A 25,871-nucleotide genomic window follows, 5' to 3' on the forward strand; every position below is an offset into this window, starting at 1 on the left:
GGTTGCAGAGAGAAGCTGGAGTGGGTGCCTTTAAAGACTATGGAGATTTGGGGGCCCTCACAAGTGGACTATGGATTCAGTTTTGTTCCTATTCAGAATTATGATGAGTGTTACTCAAGTGAAAGAGTAGAGGCTGTTTCTAATTCTTTGGACACACAACAGTATCCCCTTCCTCTCTAAGGCAAGCCCAACCCCTGCTTTGTGGAGACCCTTGCCAGCTTGGATGAGGCCGAGTCACAGCCAGAAGCCAGAGCAGTCTCTGCCCTCTGGCTAGAGTAGGACAAGTACCAGGCTTCTCCATACGTGCTGTCCAGGGCTTGCTGCACGTTTGCTGTGCAGGAATACTTAGCAAAATAAAGCTGTTAGTGGGAAAACTGTTTGTGTGATGTGATTGGCACATGTCAGAGCTGAACATTATGACATCAGTTTCCTTTTCTGTAGAGGTTTTAAGCCTTGCGACTCAACCTCAGCTCCTCCTAGCTTTCACACAGATAAAGAATTTGATCTAGAAGATGCATGTTATCAGCTTGGTTCTGAATGTGTACTTGTAAGGAAAGCGGGTTTTGCATCCTTGGTTCTGATGCTGGCAGGGCAAGTGGTCTGTTTGCAGAGGGTAGTCCATGTCCTCTACAAACCTTGCCTGGTGTGTTAGATCTCACCTACTGCAGTGTACCTAGGGAGGGAGCCCACCTGGTGTTGACCTAGTGATCAAATACTGCCACGCCCACAGAAGAGCTTAGTGACTGAGGATTCCCATGTACTAGGGGAAGAGGATGCATGATCCTTTGTGTCTTTTAAATACATAAAAACAGGAAAGGTGAAAGGAGCAGCTCAGTACCTTGCTCCAGGGCCCTCTGACTCCTCTGCTAGCTTTTCTTGATGAGCTAGGAGGTAAATGCTACCACCTGGTCATCTCATCTTTATCTTGGTTTCTATTCCACAGGAGAATTGGGAACAGTGAGATAAGCAGATGCTAGATGTTGAGTAAAATTGCCCAAGAAGCTTTATTTTGCAGTCATTCCTTGATCTCCAGGAAGAAAACAATACAAGCACTTGAAGACATGTGCTAAGAGGTTCTGTAGAGTTCAATGACTTCTGTAATTTAGACATGTATGGTTCCCAAAAATGAAAAGATGATTGAATATAGAATTCTGTTTTCTTCAGTAATTATTTTTTTACAAGTGTCTCTGAGTCTTGAAATTTTGATAGCTTGGAGTGGATTTTATAGTATTACTTCTTCATAGATCATATGTTCAGTCATAATTTTTAAAGGATATATTTCATAAACACAAGTTTATGACACTTACTGCCTCTGTATGCCTATAGGCCAGAGATAATAATGACCCTAATGACCATCGCTGTTTCCTGCCCCCAGATGATGAAGATGGCATGGACTGCATGGACAACGAGCGGCGGCCACACTTCCCTCAGTTCTCCTACTCTGCGAGTGGACGAGAATAAGTCTCATTCTGTTGCTTCACTGTCATCTTAGATTTATTACTGAGAACGATTTCTGGACATCACCACCAGTCCTCGCTCTTACAGATAGCAGGGGCACCTTCCAACATCCCTGACCAGCCAAGGGTCTTCACCCCCACCGCCTTTCACCCACATGAAAACACATATACACAAGCACTCCAGTTTTGTTTTTGCATGAAATTGTATCTCAGTCTAAGGTCTCATGCTGTTGCTGCTGCTGTCTTACTATCCTAGCAACTTAAGAAGCACGTCTACAGTCTTGGGAGTCATGGCCCGTCACTGTCCGTGTGCATCACTGTCATCTTTTGATCTTTCAGTTTTCGTTGTTCCCTAGCAGTGAAGGCTAAATGAGATACACTGATTCTAGGTACATTTTGTAACTTTCTAGAAGATAAATCAAGAACTAATTAGACTAAGATTTAGTTTATATTTCTGAACAAGCAATTGTGGAAGGGTGGTGATGTGTATTCAGAAGTTTAGCAGTGCACATCTGATCAGTGCACGAAGTAGGTGCGAGTCACTGAGATTTGGCTGGAATTCATTAGGAAGCGTTGAGATAGAACTGAAGGGCTGATGAGATACATGTGCTTTTCATTCCTGCTGGATAATGTAGAGGAAGCCCAGCGTCACCTGTGGATACCTCGCCCCGACTTCACAGGCAAATGGACATTGTTCTACCAAGAACTCAAGGTGCACGCGCAGTCACCTAGAGGGTCTTATGATACACTTGGTACCAGAGAGTGTTTTCCTCCGGGCTTGGCAACCATTTCCCCTTCTTGATATTTATCACCTCTGATGGCTGAAGAATGTAGACAGTATAATGATCCTGCTGTCACCAAAATCTATACACCAAGGTGAACAGGTGTTTGCCTTATCAGTTTTAAAGATTTTACTTTCAGTTACAGGTGAATTAGCTTTTCTCAGACGTTAAAACTTTGAATGTCCTTTTATGATTTTGTTTATATTGCAGTAGTATTTATTTTTTAGTGATGAGAATTGTATGTCATGTTAGCAAACACAGCTCCAACTCACAAGAAATTGACTGCAGTTTCTTTTGACCCATGTGCAAGGAATGTACATGCCCATTTAGAATCATGCACTTTTTCTCCTATGTAAAAAAAATTGATAAGGTTCTGAAATTATATCTATTGGTTCGAATCTGGATTTGGGAGAAGAGATGCTGTAATTTAACCTCTTGGTGCTGAAATGAGAAAATCCCCAACTACCTGTGTCAAGGGGTTGGTGGATCAAATGGATGTTGATGGTTTGCTCACTTGAGAATCGAAGTGTGAGGATGGCCTGGCATAAAGTAATGAAGAAAGCCAAGACCTAAATGATGAGAGAAATGAACTTGGCAAATGAACACATCACAAATATTTACACAGTAGGCAGAAAAGGATAAGACCTGGTGTGTTTATTCTGATCAAGGTACATTCATCACTGAATGAAGCCATCAGGGAAAACAACAAAACAAAACCAAGCACCTCTAGCTTTTCTTTTTCTGTACATACTCATGTCTCCCAATCCCAACATTTCTCACTGAGAGGGGACATGTATGCAAACCTCATCTTTCTCCTTCATTCATGATGATCTTCAGATTATACCCTTTGGTGCTAGGAGCTGACATTTTCCAAAGCAGGCTATGAAGTCCAAGGAGCAAAGCCTTTCTTGCAGCAAGCAGGAGGGCCCCTGCTCCAAGGAGTGATCATGGAAATGTATTCTAGTTACTGACAGCTCCCAAATGGAAGACTACAGCATGACATAGTATTATTGCATAGTCTGAAAGAGCAGGCAACTTCTGAGTAGGAAGAACCATATTCTCATGCAGATGTCTTAGCCTCTTGGCACAGAAAGTGTGGATTTCTAGCTTTGGAGCCACTGCTGGCAGTGGGCCGGCCACTGGGACTGACTGGGTTAAAGGGCATTTAACTAAGGCAGCTAAGGCATATTCAGACATAGATTTTATCCTATTTTTTATGTTTCTACCTGAGAAAGTTCATCCTTAGTATTAAGTAGGAAGTTAACGGAAATGGAAGTTAATTCTTAATATCTGTAGCCTTTTCTCCCACCTGGAATTATGCCGAAAGTTTCACATTGACAAGAAAGTAGACTAGAAGGCATGTCCTTTAAGTTGTCTTGCGTCCGTTCTGAAAGAAATGTGAGAGGAAGAAAAGCAAGCTGAGCCTGGCTGATGTTCAGAGCATTTATCCCTCAGAGGGAGCAGACACTGTACACTAAGCACACAGCTTCTGTCTGTCATTCTCCCCAAGTCTTAAGGTGATTTCCTGACCTTGGCCAAGGGTACTTCGTAGAGATTATGAGGGGGTGCTGACAGTGCTGCAGGCTGGCCACTCCTCACAGCTGGTGCTTGGTTCTGCAGCCATGCGAGGGCTTGCTCATCCCCCTCCTCGCTCCCTGAGTGTCACGCCAGGTGTGTTCTCGGGTTTAATTTCAAGAATGCCTTCCTTGTACCCCCAGATCTCAGTTAAAATGGCAGAGGTACAACAGAACACAGAGGTGTGGAAAGGGAGGTTAGGACGCTCACCTGCGTTGCCCTTGGCTGGAACTTTGCATTCTGGCAGGTGGAACGGCTTGAAACCTGGAATCAGGGCGTCCAGATGCAGTTCTGGCTTTGCGACTCCAGCTACCAACTCCATCTTGACCTCTTGTCATAAATGCAGCCATCTTGGAGGAAATTGGCCACTTCTGCTTAGATTGTTGGCAAGGTTGCTCCGAGCTTTGCTTTCTACACTAATTACATAGCACTATTCCAGTATTTTCCATTCCCCACACCTGATCTCCGGCTTCTTGAAGCTGACTGTTCTTGCAGGGCCACTTCTAGAGTACAAAGGAAGGGCCTTCCTTACTAACTGCAGGGTCTCTACTACACCTCAGTGTACACACTTTGCTGCTACCGTCTGTACTGTCTACATTAGAATCTCCTTATCTTGCTCCTGGTAGTGCATTACAGGCAAGCATGAAATGTATTTATTTAAATAAAAAGAAAACCTCTAAATTGGTAATTGAGTTACCTCCCTGTAGCTTTATAGTTTGTGACATTTCTTGACTTGCTAGTTCTTTCACCAGGTCCATGCACGACCTGGTCATCTGGCTAAGGGTTTGAAGCAGACATAGCCGTGAACCCAGAAACTGTGTCACTGTCAGTCACTGCTGGTCACATTAAAGCTGTTCATTTCCTTACTCATATGACCCACAGGATGCAAAATAACTACAAGAAACTGATTTTGTACACTGTACACCCTTAGTATTTTTACATGTATCTGATAAGGATTCACATCATTTCCCTTTGTACAGACACATTAAATAAAGCACTATGTCAATATGCTTAAATTTTTTTTTAAAAGAGGTCTTTACAGTCTGCCACCTTAAATTTACAACTCTTCTGGATGTGATCTCTTATTCTCAAATCCTTCCATTCTTCTGCAAGCCAGAGACCAAGTTTCCTTCCCTTGCTTTGAACTGGTTTTGTACACTGTACACCCTTAGTATTTTTACACGTATCTGATAGGGATGCACATCATTTCCCTTCGTACAGACAGCTTAAATAAAGCACTATGTCAATCTCCTACTTCTCTGTTTGTTGTTGTTGGATGTGACTCTGTAATTTCAGAAAACTAAATTCTGTTCTTCTCTGGAAAAAAAGATTAATAATAGCCCCAACTGGTATTAACCAATGCTATATGAAGGTGTGACAGGAAAGGATGTAAATTCCCCTTAAAACACTTGGGGGATTATTTTTACATCAGCAAAATGGCAATAGCATGATTATACAAACAGATGAAGGGCTTGAGAGTAGCCATGGCCTGTCAGCACTAGGTTTCAAGACACACCTACTGGGGTGCCAGGGACAGAGTAGATCTCAGACCCCTGAGGTCTTAATAATGGTGTGGACCCAGGATTCATTCTTAAGGAATGTAGTTTATCCTTAATGTCTTCCTGATAATGTACTGCTCTGCACACTTCCTAAGTGTATTTCAACACTTGATGGTGATTTATAACTGTAGATATGGGTAGTAGATGGTTATAACGGCTAGGTAACAGTCTGATTTACGCTGGATTGTTTCAGATGGGGCCTATTTCTAATTTTACCTCATGAGATACTTTTGTAGAAGTTGGCTTTGCTTTTGTGGTATAGCCAGAAAGGCATGACTTTGGAGACCAGCCGTGTGTGTGTGTGTGTGTGTGTGTGTGTGTGTGTGTGACAGCTAAATTTGGGGACATTCTTAAATGTGCTGTACTTAGAAACCACTGGGGTTGACAGATCCAGGAGGCAAATAAAGTGACCTCTATAATTCTTTAAAGGTGCTATTTTTAGAATATTGTATAATTTATTCACGTATACATAAAACAGAATTAAGGACAGTTAAAATGTGTGACAGCTTTATGTCTAGCACATAGAATGAAATCAGAAACTTCACACTCCCTTAGAAGTTCTGTTTCAGGCTTGCACCTTTGACATGCCCCAGAGATGAGGATGGCCCGTGCATGGTCAGGCCACCACCTCTACGGCCTAAGCTGCATGATTGTGAGGGGCAGGCTGAGCATGTGGAAAGAGCGATCTGTACAGAGAGGCTGGTACTGAGCATGTGGAAAGAGTGGTCTGGACAGAGAGGCTGGCACTGCTGGGTTGCTAGTGGGGAGAGCGGTATGACTTTGGGCTTATCCAGCACACAGCCTGGCCCTTAGTGTTTCATTGTCACTCTTGAACACCACATTTCAGTGTGTGTGCGTGTGCATGTGTGTGCATATGTTTTGCTGGGAAGGAACCCAGGGCCTCACACATGCTGGGCAAGTACTCTACCACTGAGCTGTACCCCCAGACCTTCCAATGTCCATTTTTATTCCTTTAAAGCATTTGAGGGCTTGACTGTGTATAGTAGAAATACTATTTTAGAGTAAAAATATGATCTGTGTACAGATATTTGATATAACGCCTAAGTAAATTTTCTAATTTCACATATGTTCGTTTCTAGGCTCCTCTCTCTCAAATACTGCTATTGAAGATAAAAATCCGACACCATCGAGCCAAAGATGCCTGGGTGGGGGGGTGGCTGTTGTTCACAAATGGAAAGAATGCATAGTGCTTCCTGAATCTGCACACATTAATTTGATGGTAAATACTGGGTATTGATTTAAAATATCTAATCACAAAAAGGGAAAGAAAAGTGAATGGCAGGAGGAAACTCTGATCCTTAATACTCTTCGGCCTACTTAAATATGTGCCTTTTTGGTGTGTTTTGTTCATCACTACTACAAAGTGAAAAGGAAACATAACATTCAAGTCTTTAGAAAGGTAATTTATTAAAATCCCTGTGTATACTCTGGCATACAAACAACACAAAACAGTGACTTGAAGCTGTCGTGAGCACACACTCCAGCTAGCCCCGTCCAGATGCAGGCTGCAGCACCTGCCTGTCTGTAGCACAGGGACCAACCCGGTGTGAGGACTGGGCCCCTGCAGTCCCAGTGGTGTTGCCCTGGGGAAGTTGCGGTGCATTGTGGCACATTAAGTACAAATCAGATGAATGTAAATATCTCTTTGTAAATCATTTATTTCACTCTGTTTCATCCAGGTCAGCAATCAGATTGTGGCATGCTGGGTAACTGGAAAAAAATGATAATAAAAAGTAAGTTTAAATAGATCTTGGGTATTTGTTTTCTCATTTGCTGGTTTGGTCACCTTTTATTACTAAAGTTTTAGAGAAAAAGTTTCTGTTGCTAAAAATACGGAAATTATAAATAGCCAACTGTATTAAAAGTTTGTGCCTCTCTCCTCACCAGAGACCAAAAACCTTTTTGTGTACGAATATCAGGCAAAGTATTTTCAATGCTTTCTGTTTGAAAGTGGCCTGTACTTCAGGCCTGTATACCTGCTAAAAAAGGACAGCTGATGGTTACCAGGTAAACAGAGTCCCCTACACCAGGCCAGTGTAGATGTTGATTTGTGCCAGACTCTATTTACTAGAAAATTGATCTGCCATTATGGTGGGCAAAAGTAGAACAAAATTAGGATGTCATCCAGAAACCTCTAAGAAATTCCTGGTAAACTGAATTCCTGGTGAGCTGAAGTCTGGATTTTTAGCTGCAATTTCTTGTAACATAGACGCATTTTCATACAAAAACCCACTGTGTGCAAGAGGGTGATGTCTGGTATACTGAAGTCTCTTAGTTTTAAACAGATGTTTAACATTTCTAAAGTGTTGTTCATGTTGGCATGGGGGAGAACCACAGCTTAGGAAAGTTCTGAATGCCATGCCATATGCTGATTGCCCTCACACCTGGGCAGTGTGTGAGAACATCTCCCTGGCTGTGCAGTGACCTCAGTGGAAAATAACCAGGCACAGTGCTGTGCCGGTCTGAGGAGCGCCATACGGCAGTTTTCACTTGGATAGGTCAGTGCAATACAGGCCACGGCCAGCTTAGCCTTGGGGTCAGTGGGAGCCATCTTCAACCAGAGCCCAGGGCCTGGAGCTAGCATCCCAAGGAGGGCGCTGCACACGTCCCCTTGTGAGCATCATGGTGACAGGTTTTAATGACCCAGCGTGTGAACAGAATGGTTTCCTCACAGGACTGAAGATCCTGAGTGCAGCAACCTTATAGGGAATGCAGGTGGGTCTGTGGCCGAAGACAGGGAAGTGCAGGAGTGCTTATGTCAGAGAAGTAAGGATCCCTCAGAGCCCACAGGACCTCTGTCCTCAGACCCTTACGTGGGGGGCGGGTGGCGTACAATGTCTACCATTCACTACAGCCTGCCACCAGCTGTGGCCAGCAGGCACAGGGTCTCCACTAAGCTGCCACGTAGCCTGCACTGAACTGACCCAAGTGTGGTTCCAAGTCACTGGCTAGATGCCCTCCCATGTGCTCTGTGGATGGCCAAGCAGATGGTCTGGATCCTTAGACACAGCAGCTTCTAACCTAAGAAGCTAATGACTGAAGAGCGATCAGCACAAATCATGACAGGCATATTTCAAAAGATGGAAGTGAATGAACTTGAGTAGAAAAATCCCCCAGCCCCAGTTCAAGTTCAGAGCAGTGGCAAGGACCTGTGGCCGAAAGTAGAATGTGGCAGGGTGTCTTTTTAACCCAGCAATAACTCATTTCTCATAGTGTGTTTTCTAGTACCCATAGGCTTGAGATTATCTGGTAATGTATCATCATCTGATCTACCCCTGTTCTGCTCTGCTGACAAGGGACAACCTCCTGTGATGCCACAGCTGTGAGGTCTGAATAGGAGCACACCAGAGTCACCTGGATTTGTGCTCCTGGAGCAGAGGCACTGTGTCCCATCAGTTTTAGGCTTTTGTTTGGAAGGCTTTCTGTACCCTCATGCTCCTCACACTTGGTCCCCAGTGCCCCTGTAGTGCCTGACCCACAATAAGTACCAGTAAGTATCGGCCTGAGTGGGGCTGCTACACTGCTGCAAGAGTGACATTTCTCAGCTGCCCTCATCTCACCATGCAACTACCCAGAGATATGGAAGCAGGAGTTACTGCCAGGATCTGGATCATCTGCCATTACTTCTCAGGGGTATTGGTGATGCTTATTTCTACCCTCCACACCACAGCCACTGTGGTCCTAGGAGCAGGTGCATGTCTAGGGAATGAGAGTCAGTTGGAACTGCAGCTTGACCCTTTGACAACCATGTTCCATTCTCCCTCCCAACCTGTTGCTCCTGTGGCCTTCCTAGGTGTGTGGCCACATCTGCAGTGGGCTGTCACTGTCCTGTGTTTTCTCCTATGGGCTCACTGTTGCTGACCTATTCACTGGTTCTCACTTTGAATCCTACCAGAGCCTTCTTCACAAACCCTCGTTATTCTGCATAATTTATTTCTGAATTTTTACTGTAAGCTTGGAGTTTCACAAGTGAGTTGCACTGGGTAACCCTGAATGTTCCAGCAGTCTCACTGTGTGGCCCAGACTGGTCTTCCCACCCCATCCTCTGGCAGTTCTTCAAGTGAACACCCCTTCCTGCTTTCTGTATGCACACTATCCCAAATACCGTTGCTGCGCCTCTGGCAGTAGGCATCTACTAAAAAGGGCAGGTGCTCCCCCAGGGGCACTTAGAGCTGCTTCTTGAGGAGAAAGGTATGTACAGGGCAGCTGCTTTTGTGGCTTGCCTCCCTTTCCTGTCACAGAGCTCTGGGTCCTCCAATCCTTACCCTGGGATACTCATCCTCTCTACTTCTCCACATTCCACCACACCATTTCTGGGCTGTACTCTTCCACCTGTTCAGGAGGATAGGAAGTGACTTCTCTCCAGTGGCCCCTCAAATGTGCTGTGATGGCACTGATGGCACACACTTCAGCATCACCCCAGGCTAGGCTCCCTCTTATAGGGAAGCTGGCCACATGGATCTGCCCTAGGCAGGTGACCTTCAAGTGTAGATCCTACCATGATCCTTTCCACCTGCTCTGGCCCATCCAGGCAGGAGAACCGAGCAGCTGGCATGACAGTATTATGAAGGGCACAGTAGGAGGTAACGTAGAACAGACCAGTTCAGGAAGAAAAGCATCCTGTCCATGTGCAACAGACAGTGGGGCATGGCGGTGAGGGACACCTTGCTTAGCAAGTGTCTACCATGCTCACAACTCTGGTGTGCCTCCAAATCCCAGAGTGGCCTCCCTAGCATAAGTCAGAGCTACTGCCAGGGCCTCTCTAGAGCTAGAGACATTGCTAGTTGCAAGTAGGACAGGAGTTCACAGCCAGGTCACCACAGAAGAACATTCACCCCTCCCTACTGGCCACCTGGCTGGGCCTCTGACAGCCCTGTCACCCCTTCCTGAGGGACTGGCTCTGTTGCCTCTACAGAAGCCAGAGCAAAGAGAACACACAGTGGGTGGAGATGCTGCCCTTGGGACATGGGGGATCTTCCATGTGATGGGATGCAGCTCTTTGGGGGTCCAGGGATGCCTGTGCACCTGCAGGTCGGTCTGTGGGTCTATCTACAGAGTGCCATTCAGCACTGAAACTCCTCAGTGGGTCAAGTGTCATTTTCTGGTTCCCATGGGTGCCACAGTCCTGGGCACCTCCTTTGCACATGGGCAGGTGTCTGTTCTGTGTGAATCATGTTTCCATGGTAAACAGAGTTTAAGAATTCCCAAAGGACAGACAGTGTCACCAACAGTAGAAAGTGGAGCCTCTGGCTGCCTTGTGTTTGAAAGCGTTAAAAATGAAGACAACATTGACATTTGGGGTTGTGATGTGACGGAATTACAGTCTTTTAAAGGCAAGAACCACTTATCTACACTACATGTAATATTCAGTGTTTTGTTCACTTGTCTAATTGGATTAAAATATTTAGCTCCCTTTAAAATCTTGATTGTGAATTTATATTGCAAAAATGTAATGTCTAACTCAGAAGCAATAAGTGGAGCGAATGTATCTGAAGCAATATAAAATTCAACTTATTTTTCTTCCATGATTCCTCTTCTGAAAGAACTCATTCTTGAACAAAGTGAACTGTTGAGATCAAGCTTGGCTTAAATGAAGCCCAGTGCACTTTTCAGTATTAATTACACAGAGGGCACTCAGACCAAAAAAAAAAAAAAAACAAACAGAAAAAAAACCTAAAGTACGTACTATTTCAGTTGCTTGGGGTCGTTTCTGTGAGGGTCGAGGAACCCTTATGTGAGAACTGCAGCTCCCGGGGTCTTATGTCACTCTAAAAACACCCCGGCAGCAGGGAGTTAATGACATTTTAGCTGCATATGTTCAAGTTTATTTAAGAAAATATGCAAGTCACTTTGGTTGACAGTGTCTTGTACACAGTTTTGAAAGAATCAGGGCAAACTTTAACAGAGTCAGTTTTTATTTGAAAAATATTTTCTGGGAATGTATCAGTGTTTATTTTTGAGACTGACAATTCGGGTGAAAATCGGGATAAAAACAAAAAAACAACAATTTGGTTGAAATCAAATTGTTTGTTTTCATCTATTTAGAATTCTTTCCAAAAAATCTTGGTTCAGGAGGAGGCTTTGTAATTTATTTTATTCAGTGTATTTTCTGTTCTATTCGTAAGGCACCATCTGTCTTGCAGGTAGTTAGCTGTGGAAGGGCCCTTAAGTCAGCTGGGCAAAGCCCCTGGGCTCTGGGAGGACAAAGCAGAGTGACCACCTCTAGTCCTCACTTTGACTCCCTGCTCCCCTCGGCCAGCGGAGTCTGGCTCACCCCCCCTTGAGCTAACCCATCTCCAGCCTCAGTCCGTCCAGCATTTGCTTCTAGTCAGAGCAGGCCTCTCCTCCCCTCCCTGGAATCTGTGTCTGCCTCTCGTGCTTGTTTTTCAACTCTATTCAATGAGTCCTTTGGTGTAATGAGATAATGTCGATGATCTTGAATATAATCACATATGGCTGCTGGATCCGTGCACAACTTTAAATCAAATTAGAAAGTACATTTGCTGCCAAGAATGCTTAAAAGTCATAGGGCCAACTGATTAACCACTGACACGGCAGCTTCCGACTCTGTTTTCTAAACTGTTAGTGATTCATAAGAAGGGACTCAAAGGGAATCCCTCCCCAGACTGAACACTGAGGACGGAATAGGCAGCCTGCTCAGGGTGACAGCCATCCGAGCTATCGGAGAATGCCAGGCAGCTGAAACCAGAGTCCTAAACCAGTAAGTACACAAACCTGCAAACTCTTGCCATTTGAGACAGCCCTCTCAGCGGACACTGTTTCTGTCCTCTCTTTCCTAGATTCGTTCTCCCTAGGAACAGGCTCTTTATTTCCTCACCAGCTGGCTCTGCCCTTCCTGGCCAGATGTTAGAGCCCCCAGGCTTGGGCTGTTGACCCCTGACCTTACTCCAAGCTGTCAGGCCTTTCCCAGTCCCCCTGGGACCCATGGCTCTCACCTACAAGCCACCTCCACACTACCACTAGTTCTGATTTCCCCTGGCCAGGCAAGCCTTCAGGGAGAGAAAGCATGGCAGTTGGCGAAGCCCTCACATCAGAGACAGGTTGTGAGGGCAGAGAAGCCAAAGGGGCCAGCCAGGGTAAGGCTAGGCTAGTACGGTCATGTTCACAAGGACATAGCATTTGATGACCTTCTAAAGGCCCTTTTCTAAAAGTTTTCCATCAGCATGAGCCAGCCGTTTAGGAAAGCCACTATTTTAGTTAGTGCTGAGTTAGCTCACCACACACATGCCCAGCCTAAGGGCCACCCTAAACCCAGGACAATGACTCACCTGCCACATACCAGCCACAAAGGCTTTCAAGTCAGAAGTGACACTGGGGCACAATCATGATCAGAACTGGTTCCCTCTAGGCACATGTGGCTGTGTGTGATTCAAAATTTAGGCAGAAGCCATTTAGAATAATCAAAGCTTCCAAACAAGACATTTCCTGTTGGAGGCTGCAGGCCAACCCGAGCCCACCATCCGTCCTCTGTGCAGGCCAGCGGCTTAGGACGCAGAGCCAATGTGAGGTACGTGACTCAGCTCCAGAGCAGCTGCCCAGGCCAGAAAATATCCATTCTCTTTTGGGTACTGAGCAGACAGAGATTTTCAGAGTTTGACATGCAAAATTAAGCTATTATGCTTAATTCATCCAGGCTGAGAACATGGAAGCCTTCAGCTACACCATCCCCACACTGGAGGCAAAGGCAGCTGTACGTATCAGATGCCCAGGAGCCTAGCCGAGGAGAGGCCAAGGCACAGCTGCTCACTGCAGAGCCCCCAGGAGTCACTTCTTCCCAAAATACAGACTCAGTCAAACTGGCCTGCTCACTCCTAGGGTTCCTTTGAAACCTAGTTCATATTTCAGGTTGATTCTGTGGCAAAAATGCATCACAGAGGCCCAAGGCCACCAAGAGCCAGTACACAGGAACCACTATAACACTTGTGCTGAAAGAGTAGGATCTGGGTTTAGACACAGTAGAGAGCTTGCAAAACCAGACTGGCCTTTCTCACCTCTCCAAGCATTTACAACTAGAGCCAGCATTACCTCTGCCAAATTTCTTTTGTCATGTCACCTTAAAATAACTCAAGTATTGTATTTCAATATGAAAAGGCTTCCAGAGATGCACCGGATGGGCCAGTATCAGACTGCACAAGGGAGGATAGCTCTATGACTTTCTGGGAGCACTTTCTTTTAAACGCATTCTGGGCATATCTTGCTATGAATTTGGCAATTCCAGGTGTTTAAAACCTAGAAACAGGCTGCTAAATATGTAGAGTCCATATCTTGTGATGAATTTGGCAATTCCAAGTGTTTAAAACCTAGAAACAGGCTGCTAAATATGTAGAGTCCATGTTAAGATCTGTGTGTGCTGTAAAGTAGGCAGATGAGATGTCAAAGGCAAGGCCGGTGGTATGGTGACCTAGAGGAGGACCTGGAGTCCAGAGGAGGGGGACAGAAGATTCAGCCCTGCTCTGGGTCCTGTTCTTTCCATCTTTGTGACAGCAGCCTAGTTACTTACCTAGTCACCACTAGTGGCTTTAGTGACTCTGAACTTTTAATTGGCCAGACCTCCCTTAGACTTGCCCACGGAGCTGGGCTGTGACCAAAGTCAAGCTTCTCTGCTGGGGGGCAAGGCACTTAGCACTGGGTACAACCAGGGGGCAAGGGAAAACAAAGGTGTCCTGTCACTGCTGACCCCACAGGACCTTTTCAGGAAGGTGGTGGGAGTGGCCCTGAGTGTGTGATAAGTCCCTGAGATCTGGACGAGTATGACATCACCTCAGTACCCCCAGGATTCATAATGCCCATAGTAGAGATAATACTGTGGCTCAGAGAGGTTCTTCATGTCCCCAGAATTTCCCTAATAGCTTCTAAATGGAGGCTCCTGGCCCTTGCTCCCCGACATGCTTTGGAGTGTGTCAGGTATGACCAGAATTCCTCTTTGTTTGCTTACGTACATTCTAGGCAGTGTGGAAGAGTGTATGGTCAGACCTTGCTGGCCTGCTCCCCTCTAGCCCTCCAGTCCCAGACAGCACCCACTCTTCTACCCAGGGCCTCAGCTCTCTGCCTGATGTCCAACTGGGCTCTTTTGCAGCTGTGAACAGCAAGTACCTTATGGCAGGACTGGAGAGGCTGAGTGGAGAAGCCTGGGATGATAGGCTTGAGGCCATTTTGGGAGGAGAATGAGATGCCGGGCTTCCCTCATGTTCACTTCCTGATGCTTCCCCACTAATCATTCCAAGCATGAGCAGTATGGAGTCCCCTGGGGCACTCGCTGAGCACCTGGGTGCAACCCCAAGGAAAGGCAGGGGCTGCTCACAGCCCCGGACCCACCTCTTTATCAACAAATTGCTCCATGGGGCAAAAACCACAGCCTCTCTGCTAGAAAGAGAAGCAATTTAGAAGAACAGAGGTTTCATGCCGCCCATCCAACGCACCTGGACTCTCTTCCACCATTATCTAACCTGAACAGGGACAGCTTGGGCTTGAGTCAGACTTAGCTTCCATTTGCCGTGTCCCTATTTGCTAGCTGAATAAGCTTGTTTGAGCCTCAGTTTCCCTATCTTCAAAATGGAGACAGTAATCAATCTTGCTGGCTCGTTAAGCATGCATAGTTAGTGCATGTTTTATGGGTAGGACCACTGGGTACTCTGTGAGCATCCACCACCTCAGCCCTGTTACCACTGAATTAGGATAAGAAGTCTGCATTCCACATGAGACCTCCCAACCTGGGGATACCTCTTCACTCTACCATTGTTAAAGCCCTCTGGGCCTCAGGGGCTGTTCTCAGCTGCCTCCTCCACATGTCCACCCTGATCTCTGCTTCCCCACTCCCTTCTTCCCCAGCAATGTTCCTGCTTGGTGTGGTCACCTTTGTTATGGCTCCATGATGTGTGGACCCGAGTCTCATGGGGGACAGGCCTCAACTTACATTCCTCCATGCCCCCAGTCTGTGTGTGCTCTCATGTAGTCTTGAGTCGGCCTGGTAGCTGAGTCACAGGGGTCCCTGTGTCTGTTCCCACTCTGAATTGGGCTGCAGCTGCTCTGTGTGTCTTCCCACCCTGTCCGGGATTGGCTCACTACCTGGGCTCGCAGCCGGTCCACCTCCTCTGATAGGTTCTGCCGCTCCAGGAGAAGCTGGTTCTGCTTGTTGAGCAGCCGCACCAGCTGCTGGGCTGTAGCCTGGCTGTGTTTATCCAGCTGCCTGAGCCTGCAGAAAAAGAATGAGAGGTTCTGAGAGGTGGGCAGTTTGAAGAGCAGAGGACAGGGGCAGGCTTTAGCTCTGTCAACTGTACCTGTTAACTTTCCAGTTGTGGTGGTTTGAATGAGAATGTCCTCAATAGGCTCCAAGTGTTTGAGCACTTAGACCCCATTTGGTGGTGCTGTAAGTGTGTGTGTGGGGGGTGTCAAGGAACCTTAGGATGTGTGGTCATGCTGGAGGAAGCATGTCACTGGTAGGCTTTGAGAGTATACAGCTTTGCCCATTTCCAGTGTCTCTCTTTGCTTCCTTTGTGTGCTTGAAGATGTGTCAGCCACTTCCTCTATTCCTGCCAAGCCTCCCCACCACGATGGAACCCTCTTATCCCTCTGGAACCATAAACCCAGTAAACACTTCCTTCTCTAAGCTGCCTTGGTCATGGTGTTGTATCACAACAACAGAAAAGTAACTAATACACAGTTGCTATGACAAACCAACACGAGGAAGAGATGACATGTTGCTCATGATTTCAGAAGTTTTAGTTCTGGGTTAGTTAGCTGTATTGCTTTGGGTCTGTTGATGATGGAAGTTCATGTTAGGAGTATGAGGCAGAGGAGGTCTTCACCTCTTGGAGACAGGAAATGGAGAGCATGAGCGTGAGCCAGCGTTCCACTATCACTTCAAGAGCACAACCTCAAGATCCTAACTTCTTCCCACGAGGCTCAACCTGTTAAAGTTCATCACTTTCCAATAGCACTGCAGGCTGGGCTTCAATACATGAACTGCTGAGGACCCTGAAGTTCCAAGCTCTGTGTGGCAGAGGGAAGTGGAGGGTCAACTACGCAGCTCACCGGGAGGGCCACGGCAAGCAGTGGGTCCACTGGCAAGCACTTGTTAAGCTGGATGAGACTCCAGCAAATGTGTAAGGAACCAGGAGGCCCCTCATCAAGTTTCCATTAGAAAACACCCAGCTGAGTTGCCTCCGTAAAAAACTGAAGCCTTCGACGCACAGGTCACAGATAAGGCGCCTGAAAGCCTCCGCTGTGCTGCGGAGCAGACAGCAGATAGCAGCCCTGGCTTGGGAAGTGGGCGAGGAGCGCCGGAAACAGTGAACTCGGAAACAGTGAACTAAGGGGTTTCCATTATTAATCCCTGTCAGTCACGGGCTGCAGTACTGCTGACCAGATGTCTTCAAAGATCCTAAATTTGTCTTTCTGCTGATGGGCTCTCCTCCCTAGACTAATTCTCTCCAGCCATTATCCTCATCTGTCCGCAGACGGCTCCCTGCAGCCAGGAGCACACGTGCCCTGGAAGGGGGCTTTGGGTTAAATTTAGAGCTGAGCTGCCACCCAGAGCTTCTCTGAAAAGAAGGGAGGTGTGTGCTCTTCCTCAGCCCTACGTGATCAAGAGCAGCAAAGGGAAGCAAAGTCATTGTTACAAGTGAAGGACATCAAGAGCTCCAGGTGCCTTTCAAACTACGGTATCTGGGCCTTCCTGCAGCTGCTGCCCTGTAGATGCCACACTTCAGGCTCTCCTGCACACTGTTCCAGATGGGCTTCAGCACGTGGCAACATGTAGAGTCACACATTCAGGACTTGCTTAGGACTGGGATACTTTGCTTACTGGGACAGCAGCTGGCCACAAGTCAATTGCATTCTGGGAGACCTGGCAACCCTCTAGTACTTTCCTCATACTCCCTCCAGACTCTGCAAAGCATGGTACAAGCTGCCTTGCTCTGCCTAACATGCATCTGGCTGGAGTCTTTGCTCAGGAGTCCCAGTCCAGCCCCTACTGCAAACACTTGGTGGGATCTCCATTTTCAGTCATGCCAAGGTCAGGGCACTTATCACCTGGGGGTGGTGGTGGTAGGGGGTGGGGGGTGTTTCCACAGTGCAGGGATGAGAGCAACAGAGCAGGGCAGAGCCTGGGACTGCACACACTCACAGTGCACACAGTGCAAGGTCCCCCTCACCCCACCCCCAGGCTCCTGTACCGCTCTGCTGGTGTTGAGAAGGTGGAAGGACCAGGACAAGAGCCTGGCTTAGCTCTCCTCCCAAGGACCCCATCAACCCCAAGCAATGGCTCACGGCCTAGTCCAAGCTTTTTTCATCTGTGCCATATCCTTCCTTCCTCTGTCCTTGGGGGAGGAAAACTCCAGTGGTAAAGCCACAGGCACTGCAGCTTAGGGAAGCCCACTTGCCTCCACCCCAATACACTGTCAGAGGGCAGACTTCTTGGAGGACCAATCTCCAAGCTACCCCACAGAGGGACAGGCCACCCCGAAAACTGTGTGGACTGCCTTGTCTCAGGAGTCCTGCTGCCCAGGCAAGGTGCTGATACACCCTTGTGTCAAGTTTCCTCTGCAGGGGCTTCCAGAGTGGCTTCCACAGGGGAGTTGGCAGCCTCTTTCCTGAGAAGCAGACAGTTTATTACCTCCATGTTACAATCAAACATGTGAAAAGCATCATAGTTAGCATCTAAGGTGGCTTCCCCCTTGGAATAAGTCCTGGGTTGTAGAAGGGGCCAGCTAGGAGCTATGGAGGTAGCAACCCTTCAGCTTCCTGCTGCTGAGAACAAATGGAACAGAAGTATATGGTGAATGAAAGACACTGTGAAGGTCTATGGCAAAAAGATGCCAGGAGTGGCTATCCTCAATGTGGTCCTACTTCCTGTGCCTCACGGGTTCAGCATGTGTTTGGGGATCCTGAAAGGGACGGCTGCCCCATTTGGAGGTGTGTGTTGCAGGAACTTGCTCTGCAGTACAGGGCTGGCTACAGGCAGTCCAGGCCAGCTCCTGCCAGAGAAGGACCAGGTCCTCCCTCGCCCTTTCCTCCTGTGGAGCCCCACCCTGACAGGGCTCAGTGGAGTACAAGCAAACTGAAAGCCAGGGACAGCCTGGCAGTTCTTAGGGGCAGGGAAGAGAAGTTCTGGCTGTGAGCACAGGGGTTTCCAGCAGAAGTACCCCTGCTGTGAGGAGTGAGGGCCTGAGACTGAAATCCTTCCCTCCTCTCCCTCCTGGAAGAGCCATTCCCCTGCCTAGATCTCTGTTGCCAAGGCTAGCCTCAAACTCCCTGGCTCGATGATGCTCAAGCAATTCTTCTGCTTCTGCCTCCCAAGTAGCTGGTTCTCTTAGCTGTGCTTCATCACACCTTTTAAACCAACTTAACCCCCTAAAGTTGCTCCCAGGTATGACTTTTCTCCTTTTAAATAATATACCCCTTTGTTTTAGGGAACAGCTCCTACACTGTCACTCCACACACAGCAAGGAAGTCACACAAACTCAAAAAACGTGAAAAACAACTCCAGCTGAACATGAATTGAAAAAGGTAAAAACAGATTTAGATAAAAGGAGATTTATTGCTATGTGCCATGGTGCATGACTTTAATGCCAGCACTCAAGAGGCAGAGGCAGGTAGATCTCTGTGAATGAGGCCAACGTGGCCAACCTGGTCTATGCAGAGAGTTCTAGGCCAATTGGAGCTGCACCGTGAGACCCTATCTCAAAAAGAAAAAAAAAAAAAAATGTTAAAATACATTTCTGTGGCAGCTCTCTGAAGTCCCATTATAAATGTTGGGAAAACGGGTTCTTTAAATTAAAAAGCTAATTTTAGAAACATTTCCTAACCAAGCTTGCACTCTTTTAATGGATATTTTATTGCCATCAGTCAGAAGCATAAATTACTTGGAGTATTCTACAGACAAATAAGCTATATTTAGAACTTTTTGGTGGTGGTCCCTGCACACATTTTTTGATGACCAAAGTTCAAAGCCAGTGTAGCACAGCTGCTGGAAGTCACCCACATTTGCTGAGTCCCTGGACTTAGAGCTCCACAGATGATCCAAATGAGGTACCTTAGAATTACCGTCGCTACTTTACAAATGGGAAAACTGAAGCCGACAGGTCAATTACCTTGCATAGGTTAACTATAACTGTTAACATGCAAGTTAGGAGTAACTGGTGGAGCCTAGAGTCCCAGCTGGTTAATTCACTGAGGAAACTCCCCAAACCAACCAACCCGAGGTGAACACTTCTACCTGTATTGTTAGTCAACTTTCAGTTTTTGTTACAAATGCCTGAGATAAACAGTTGAAAGGAGGAAAGGTTTATTTTGGCTCATGGTCGTGGAGAGGCAGAGCATCACGGCAGGAGTGTGTAGGGAAGTGGCTCACATGGTAGCCAGGAAGCAAAGAGAGACATGAAGGGACCAGGGTCCCAGAATCCCCTTGAGCCCCCAGTGACCTAAGTTCATTCAGTGAGCCCCACCTCTTAAAGGTTTCCCCAGAGTCAGGGGAGCCACAAGCTGGCAAACCACAGCAAGCACTAAGGTCATCCCTCCAGGGATTCTCAGTAATTTGCTACAAGACCAACAGATATTGAATCAGATACTGAACTCTAGAAGAATGGAGAAAAGGCATAAGGAGGAAGACCTCAAGTGCACAGTCTGGAAGGCTCACGCCAAGCTCACCACACACTGAAGGTCACTGTGCCAGGCCATGTGCTCAGTAATTCCCAATGTAGCAGCCTTAGCGCTCATGAATCCACAAGGAACTATCATTCCCCTTTCAGGATGAGGAAACGGAGGCAGGGACAGTTCGAAGTCACTCAGCTGGCAGGTTGGGATGTAAAAAGCTGAGTGGTACTGGTCTGGCAGGGGCCAGGCACAGGAGCCTTCTGGCAGGAGGGACATACTACAAAAGCTGCAGTGAGCTGTGGAGTGTGGTGGGTCCAGAGGACACAGCTGCTCAGGGTGAGGTAATGCTGGGTCCAGAGAAGCTCAGCAGGTGAACCAATGTACATGGACTTCCTGCACACAGTGCTGGCGTCATTTAGCAGGAGAGGATGGGGACAGGCCAGGGTAGAAGATCCAGGGTCAGCATGATTCTTGGGTCTCCATGGGCAGAATTATGTGGTCTAGGGTCAGGTGAAGGGCTTGGCTGGAGTTCCAGCCATGCAGGCCAAAGCTGCTAGGAGCTAAGACCATGGACACAGTGCAAGATGGACAGAGGTGTTCATCTGGGGCAGGCTGTTGAAAATGCAGATATTCCTCGCACAATATCCTAGCAGAGCACCTCTGCTACAGAGAAAGGGAAGGGAGTACAGGACAGGGCTGTGGGGAACTGCCAAGTTTAAGGGCTCACCACGGACAGGAAGTTGCAAGACACAGAGCCGGGTAACCCAAGGGTAGACGGAACACCAGGAGAGAAGCCCATCATGGAGGTCTAGGGAAGAGTCTGGAGTTTGAGAGGCTTAGGTAAGATGCCACCTGGTGTTGGAGCTGCCTGGCTGGTAGAAGCCGGTCTAGAGATGCTGGACAAAAGGCAGTAGCAAGAGGGAGAACAGAGGGTCAGAGGAGCTCCAGTCATTGGAAAGAGACCCTGGAGTAGCCTGGAGGAAGAGGGCTCCTGGGGAAAGATGACCAGCCCCTTCCTTGAAGGGCTGTGTACATATTCCCCAGGTAGAAGGCAATGAGTAGCTGAGAAAGGGTAAGAACAGTGAGGTGGGCTGGGGAGCCACTGGAGACACCAAGGTGCTAGATGGGGAAGGGATGTAACATCCAAATCCTCCACCCTCTCGGGATATACAGACCTGTAGCCTTTGAGGTTTCCAGCTTTCTGTCCTCTCCACAGAGGATGTGCATAGGGTCACTCCTGCCTCCTGCTCTCCTCAAGGGACAGGAAGCTGCTTTTCAGTGTCAGGTCTCATCTCATTCTGTCATTTTGACCCGTGGGGGCTCCTTTGTGTTAGCCTTTTCTTCTACTAGTGTTCAGTCGTGAAGGGAGCCAGTGTGGTGGCAGTCAGGAGCCTGTGGGAATGTGTTCAGGTGGCAGCCCTTCCAGCAAGGCACCCTGACAGCCTGCAAGCGCACTGAGGCTCGAAATAGCCAGAAAGTCCCAGGTCAGAGCAAGGACTGCATTCTGACTTTTCTTTTTCAGGCCTTTATCTTATGTACAGTCATGGGGGCCATCCATACTGTCCCAGGATTGCTGTGGCACCTGGGGAGTTGCAGCCAGTCCTCCTGTCCTTATCCTGTGAAATACTCCCTGTTCTCACAGGAAATGACCCATCCATGAGGAAACATACTTCTCTGTACTAGGCAGGTGCTATTGTGCCATCTGGGGCACAGGGCTCATACCTTTTGGACCTGTAGGTGTACAACTGACACCTCTGGACTGGATGGGGACTTGGGGAAAGCAGCTGGCCATGCTGGTAGTAAGGTCAGCACAGGCTCTTCTGCAAGGCATTTCCAGGAATTTCAGGTGTGTTAGCGACAGCAGTCACCATGGCAACAAACAGGCCCAGACTTCTAAGGGTGCAATTACAGATCAAAATCACAAGAGACCCATGTGTGCTGGGCCTAGCACGTCTCTATTGGTCCAACAGCCATCCTCAAAGCCACACCCCAAGGACGTTATCAGAAACAGCATTTCTTGAAAAATATGCAAGACTTCAGGATAAGATGGAGCAAGTGGTGAAATACAAAACAACCTTATAGCTGAGTGGGCCGAGAAATAGCTTATGCAAAACAGAAGTGGTGCAAGCTGCCAGCTTTGGTCCTTGCTTCAGACATTCATTTGCTATGAATACTGTGAAAGCAAGCGAACACATATCCTTAAATTTCTATGTTGTATGTGATATAGAGAAAATATATGCAGTGTGTGAGTTCTGAGGTATAACTAAATGAACACTTGGGAGCCTAGCACGGTGCTACCCACGAGGTGCCGTGGGCTAACCCCTGTACTCTCCAGGACAGTCCCATTCTTTCCCTGTTCTTGCTAGGATCCTCACACATGATGTTTCAAATGGTCAGCAATTCACTGGGTGCGTCCTACAAACAACTGTGGTAGTTTGTTTAGGAGATTTTGGTGTGATGGTAAAATGTCTTTTGTTCTGAGTTGTTTTTAGGCCAGAGCCCCCTACCTGTGGTGACTTAGAGTATGGCAAAGGCTCAGACCCACACTTTTCCCTGGGACAAGGGTCTACTCATAAAATTAAGGACATTTTCCAAACAGCATATGGATTTCAAAAGTGCAAATATTTTAACTGCAAAATATGTTCAGCTTTGTCCTATCCCCAATGGTAGCTCTAATATTGACTAAGTGCTGAGGAGGGAGGGACTGGTATGTAAGCATTTTACAGTCATTAAATAACTCAGTCCTCACAGTCCCCTCAGTGGGTGTTGTCACCCTCTGCATGTTGTGGATGAGGACAGCGCAGTACAGAGAAGGCAGTCGCTCTTGCCATCTCGCGGGACTCGAGTAACACCAGGATAGCTGAGCTGCCAGAAGACCCACTCAGGGCTTCTGGGGCTGCCTGGGTCACTTCCTTGTCTCTTCTCCCCTTGCTGCCTTATCCCACTGAGAGGCCCAGCTTTCTCTTCTCTCGTGCTGCCTTCTGCCTGAGTTGCTTTTAGCTCCACTCCTGGCTCAGCTGCGCAGGCTGGGGTGCCTAAGCACTTGATTCTCAAGCCTGCCAAAGGTGTCCGACTGGCCTCAAGCTCACTATGCAACAAGTTGGGCTCATTTCCCAGTGCTCTTCCCTCTGTGCCTCTCACACAGTTGGACACTCCACTGTTGTCTTGCTCTCCTTCCCCTCTCTTCCCTCACTGCCCACATGGCTGTGGTTTCTTCTAACCTTTCACACCTCTTCCTTCCTTACACCTCTCCCATACTCCCCAAAGTCAGACTGGTTGCCAGTGGCCCTCGTCCAAACCACTGCAGTCCCGGTGCTGGGGGAGGGGGAAGAGCAGAGACAGAGGCTCAGGAGTTCAAGGCTAGCCTTGGCCATATAGCAGGCTGGATGTCATCCTGGGCAAACAACAACAGCCCTAAATCTCTGTACCAGCTTCTCCTGGGGTTTTCTTCTTCCACTTGGCCTCTCACACCATATTCCCCACATTAGCTAGACCTGAAGGATCTTTCTAGAACCCCACTCGATTCATATCTGCTTGATGGTGACTGTTGTTCCAATTCTATAACCAAACAAACTCCTCTGCATGGTGACAGGGCCTTTCACTATCTGAGAGTCCCAGGTTCTCAGACCAGGTGTCCCAGCCTTCCTAAAGTACACTGCAGAAATGCCCCACCCTCCTGCCCTATACACACCTGTGTGCTCTGCTTGGCACGCCTTCTGTCCTAGTCCTGGCTAACCACTCCAGGCGCTGGTCCTTAAAGACTCAGCCTCATTGCACTATCCTTGCAAAGCTCCCCAGGACCTTTTTCTGCTTTTTGTGTGACCACCAGAGCAGCCTTCACATTGGCAGTCACTGCTCCTCTGCCTCCCCAACCCCACTGAGCAGTGAATCCCCCACGGACAGGAACAATCCTGTTCCTCCACCTCCGGCATTGGGCAAGGTGCTGGCTGTTTAAACCTCAGTGATGAGCAAACAAGTTGCCTGTACACAATGTTTATACTAACTATAAGACCTGTGCTTTCATTCACAGTACAAGTGTGCTCTAATACATAATAACTCTTTCCAGAAAAAGTACAGCATGCAAATTAAATATTTTCAGTTCACCACTGAAATTTGCCATTGAATCTGAGAAATTCTAGAACAGGTGAAGGAATGCAGGAATGGGAAGCAGAAAGGGCTTCGGAATCCTCTCACACTGGCCACAACCTGACAGCTCTCAGTTCTGGCTCTCTATTTGGAAAACAAAGTAATCCCTCAACCGGAATGGGGCAGCCCAGCATGTGGAAGCCCATAACCTCCTGGGGGGTGCTGATGAATTCCCAAGCCTAAGAACCACCGGCATTTAAAATCTACAGCAGTAACCACACAGACAAAATACTTTAGAGAAAAACTTGTGTGTGTCTCTGGCTTCTGATCTAAGCAATTGATTGACTACCATCTCTACTCCTAAAATGTTGTGGTGTCAGTCAAGAGAACTTAGGCAAATGCTGGTATCAGTGTGACTCTCAGCTTCCTCATGTGAACTGAGGGAAGAAACCAGAATGGGGGTGAACAAACTCCAGGCCACAGATGAACTAAGGGTCAAAAGGAGACTATTATGAACAGTGTATGAAATTCAGCCTCCATGCCAGAGCACACCATGCTCACTTCGCTGTGACACGCCCACTCTCCCCCTTTTACATGTATCAGGGCAGCAGTTCAGAGCACAGAATCGGCATCACCTGATCCTAAGAGGAAGCGAATCAGCCTTGGGCTGAGATACCAAGTTGTCTTCCAGCAACTCATCTCCACAAGACTAGATTTCATAGGATTTTGTCACGGATTCCGAGTCTCCTCTTCCCCTACCGCCAGCTACATGATCATAACAATACACCAAGTATATTTTGAAAACCCAATTACCCTAATTACTGCTCAAGCTGATTAATTTTGGTGACTAAACCATGCTAATTTTAAGTTGTATACTTTGTTCCAATACTACAAAGCTGCTGCTGCATTTTCCATAATTCCCTCTCATTCATGTGGTCAGACAGAACTGAGAGGGAGCTGAGGAATCTAGAACTCATCCAGAAGGCTGGTTGTCAATAGCTGCTTCTCCATATAAATTTCCTTGGCCCCAAATCACCTCCTACTCAAAACTGACTTCACTGATTTGGGAGAGAGATTACAATTTCAATAAAGAGAACTTATGTTTCTGAACTGCCTGCCCTTTTTCATTCTCGATGAAATTCCCCATTAGCAGTGGTGCCTGCAAAGGCAGAACAGGGCACTTGAGGGCAGTGAGGAGAAAGAGGCCACGTTGGAGCTGAGAGGTGCCTGAGCAGCCATTCAGTTCAGCCCATCATAGTGAAACCGAGGCCCTCAAAGTATGAACCAGTGACTTACCCCAGTCACAAAGGAAAGAATCTAGGAGGGGAACCCATGGTTTTGACTCCTGACCCACGATTCTTACAGCATTTCAAACCCTATTTATATATCTACTGTGGTGCTGGGATGGACATCTGGGCCCTGCACATACTAGGCTTGTGTTCTACCACAGAGCTACGTCCCCAGCCCAGACCTTTTAAAGGTGGTATGTGTGGCTCAGTGGCCTAGTGTGTAAAAGGTTCTGGGTTAGGTCCCAGCAATGAAGGAACACAGAAGGAAAAGAAAGGAGGAAGGAAGAAAGGGAGTCTTCTGGGGCACATTAAGCATAAGGACTTAGGCCCTTGAGAGGGTGATACTCTGGCAACTTTCTGGGAAACACTAACCTGGGCTCATTTTCTGAGGTCTGGGGATGTGAGAAAAGAGGAGGAACTACGTCATCTGCACTTCCCCAGCTAGCTCAGTGAGGAGAACCAGATTTGGTTTTGCTTTTAATTCTTTTA

At 47.4% G+C, this 25,871-nt stretch overlaps 2 protein-coding genes across 9 annotated transcripts in view; one reads left to right on the forward strand and one right to left on the reverse strand.

Moving 5' to 3' along the window:
• Akt3 (AKT serine/threonine kinase 3) overlaps window positions 1-7,143 on the forward strand; it is a 263,366-nt gene extending 256,223 nt beyond the window's left edge. Inside the window, exon 14 of one of the 2 annotated variants that reach the window (XM_008849161.3) lies at window positions 6,474-7,143. In XM_008849161.3, the coding sequence (XP_008847383.1) occupies window positions 6,474-6,631 (158 nt within the window). In that variant the 3' untranslated portion in view covers window positions 6,632-7,143. Of the gene's footprint in view, window positions 1-1,375; window positions 3,820-6,473 lie in introns of those variants that run through there. The other variant, XM_017802236.2, reaches the window with a different exon arrangement.
• The window catches only part of Sdccag8 (serologically defined colon cancer antigen 8), a 238,012-nt gene continuing 217,963 nt past the window's right edge, over window positions 5,823-25,871 (reverse strand). For all 7 annotated transcript variants that reach the window (XM_017802232.2, XM_029554103.1, XM_029554102.1 and 4 more), the window contains 2 exons: window positions 15,481-15,607; window positions 5,823-7,104 (listed from right to left, as the gene is read on the reverse strand). In XM_017802232.2, coding sequence (XP_017657721.1) covers window positions 7,075-7,104; window positions 15,481-15,607 — 157 coding nt within the window. In that variant the 3' untranslated portion in view covers window positions 5,823-7,074. The remainder of the gene's footprint in view (window positions 7,105-15,480; window positions 15,608-25,871) is intronic.

Source organism: Nannospalax galili, unplaced genomic scaffold, assembly GCF_000622305.1.
Source record: "Nannospalax galili isolate Female #2095 unplaced genomic scaffold, S.galili_v1.0 scaffold543, whole genome shotgun sequence".
NCBI lineage: Eukaryota > Metazoa > Chordata > Mammalia > Rodentia > Spalacidae > Nannospalax > Nannospalax galili.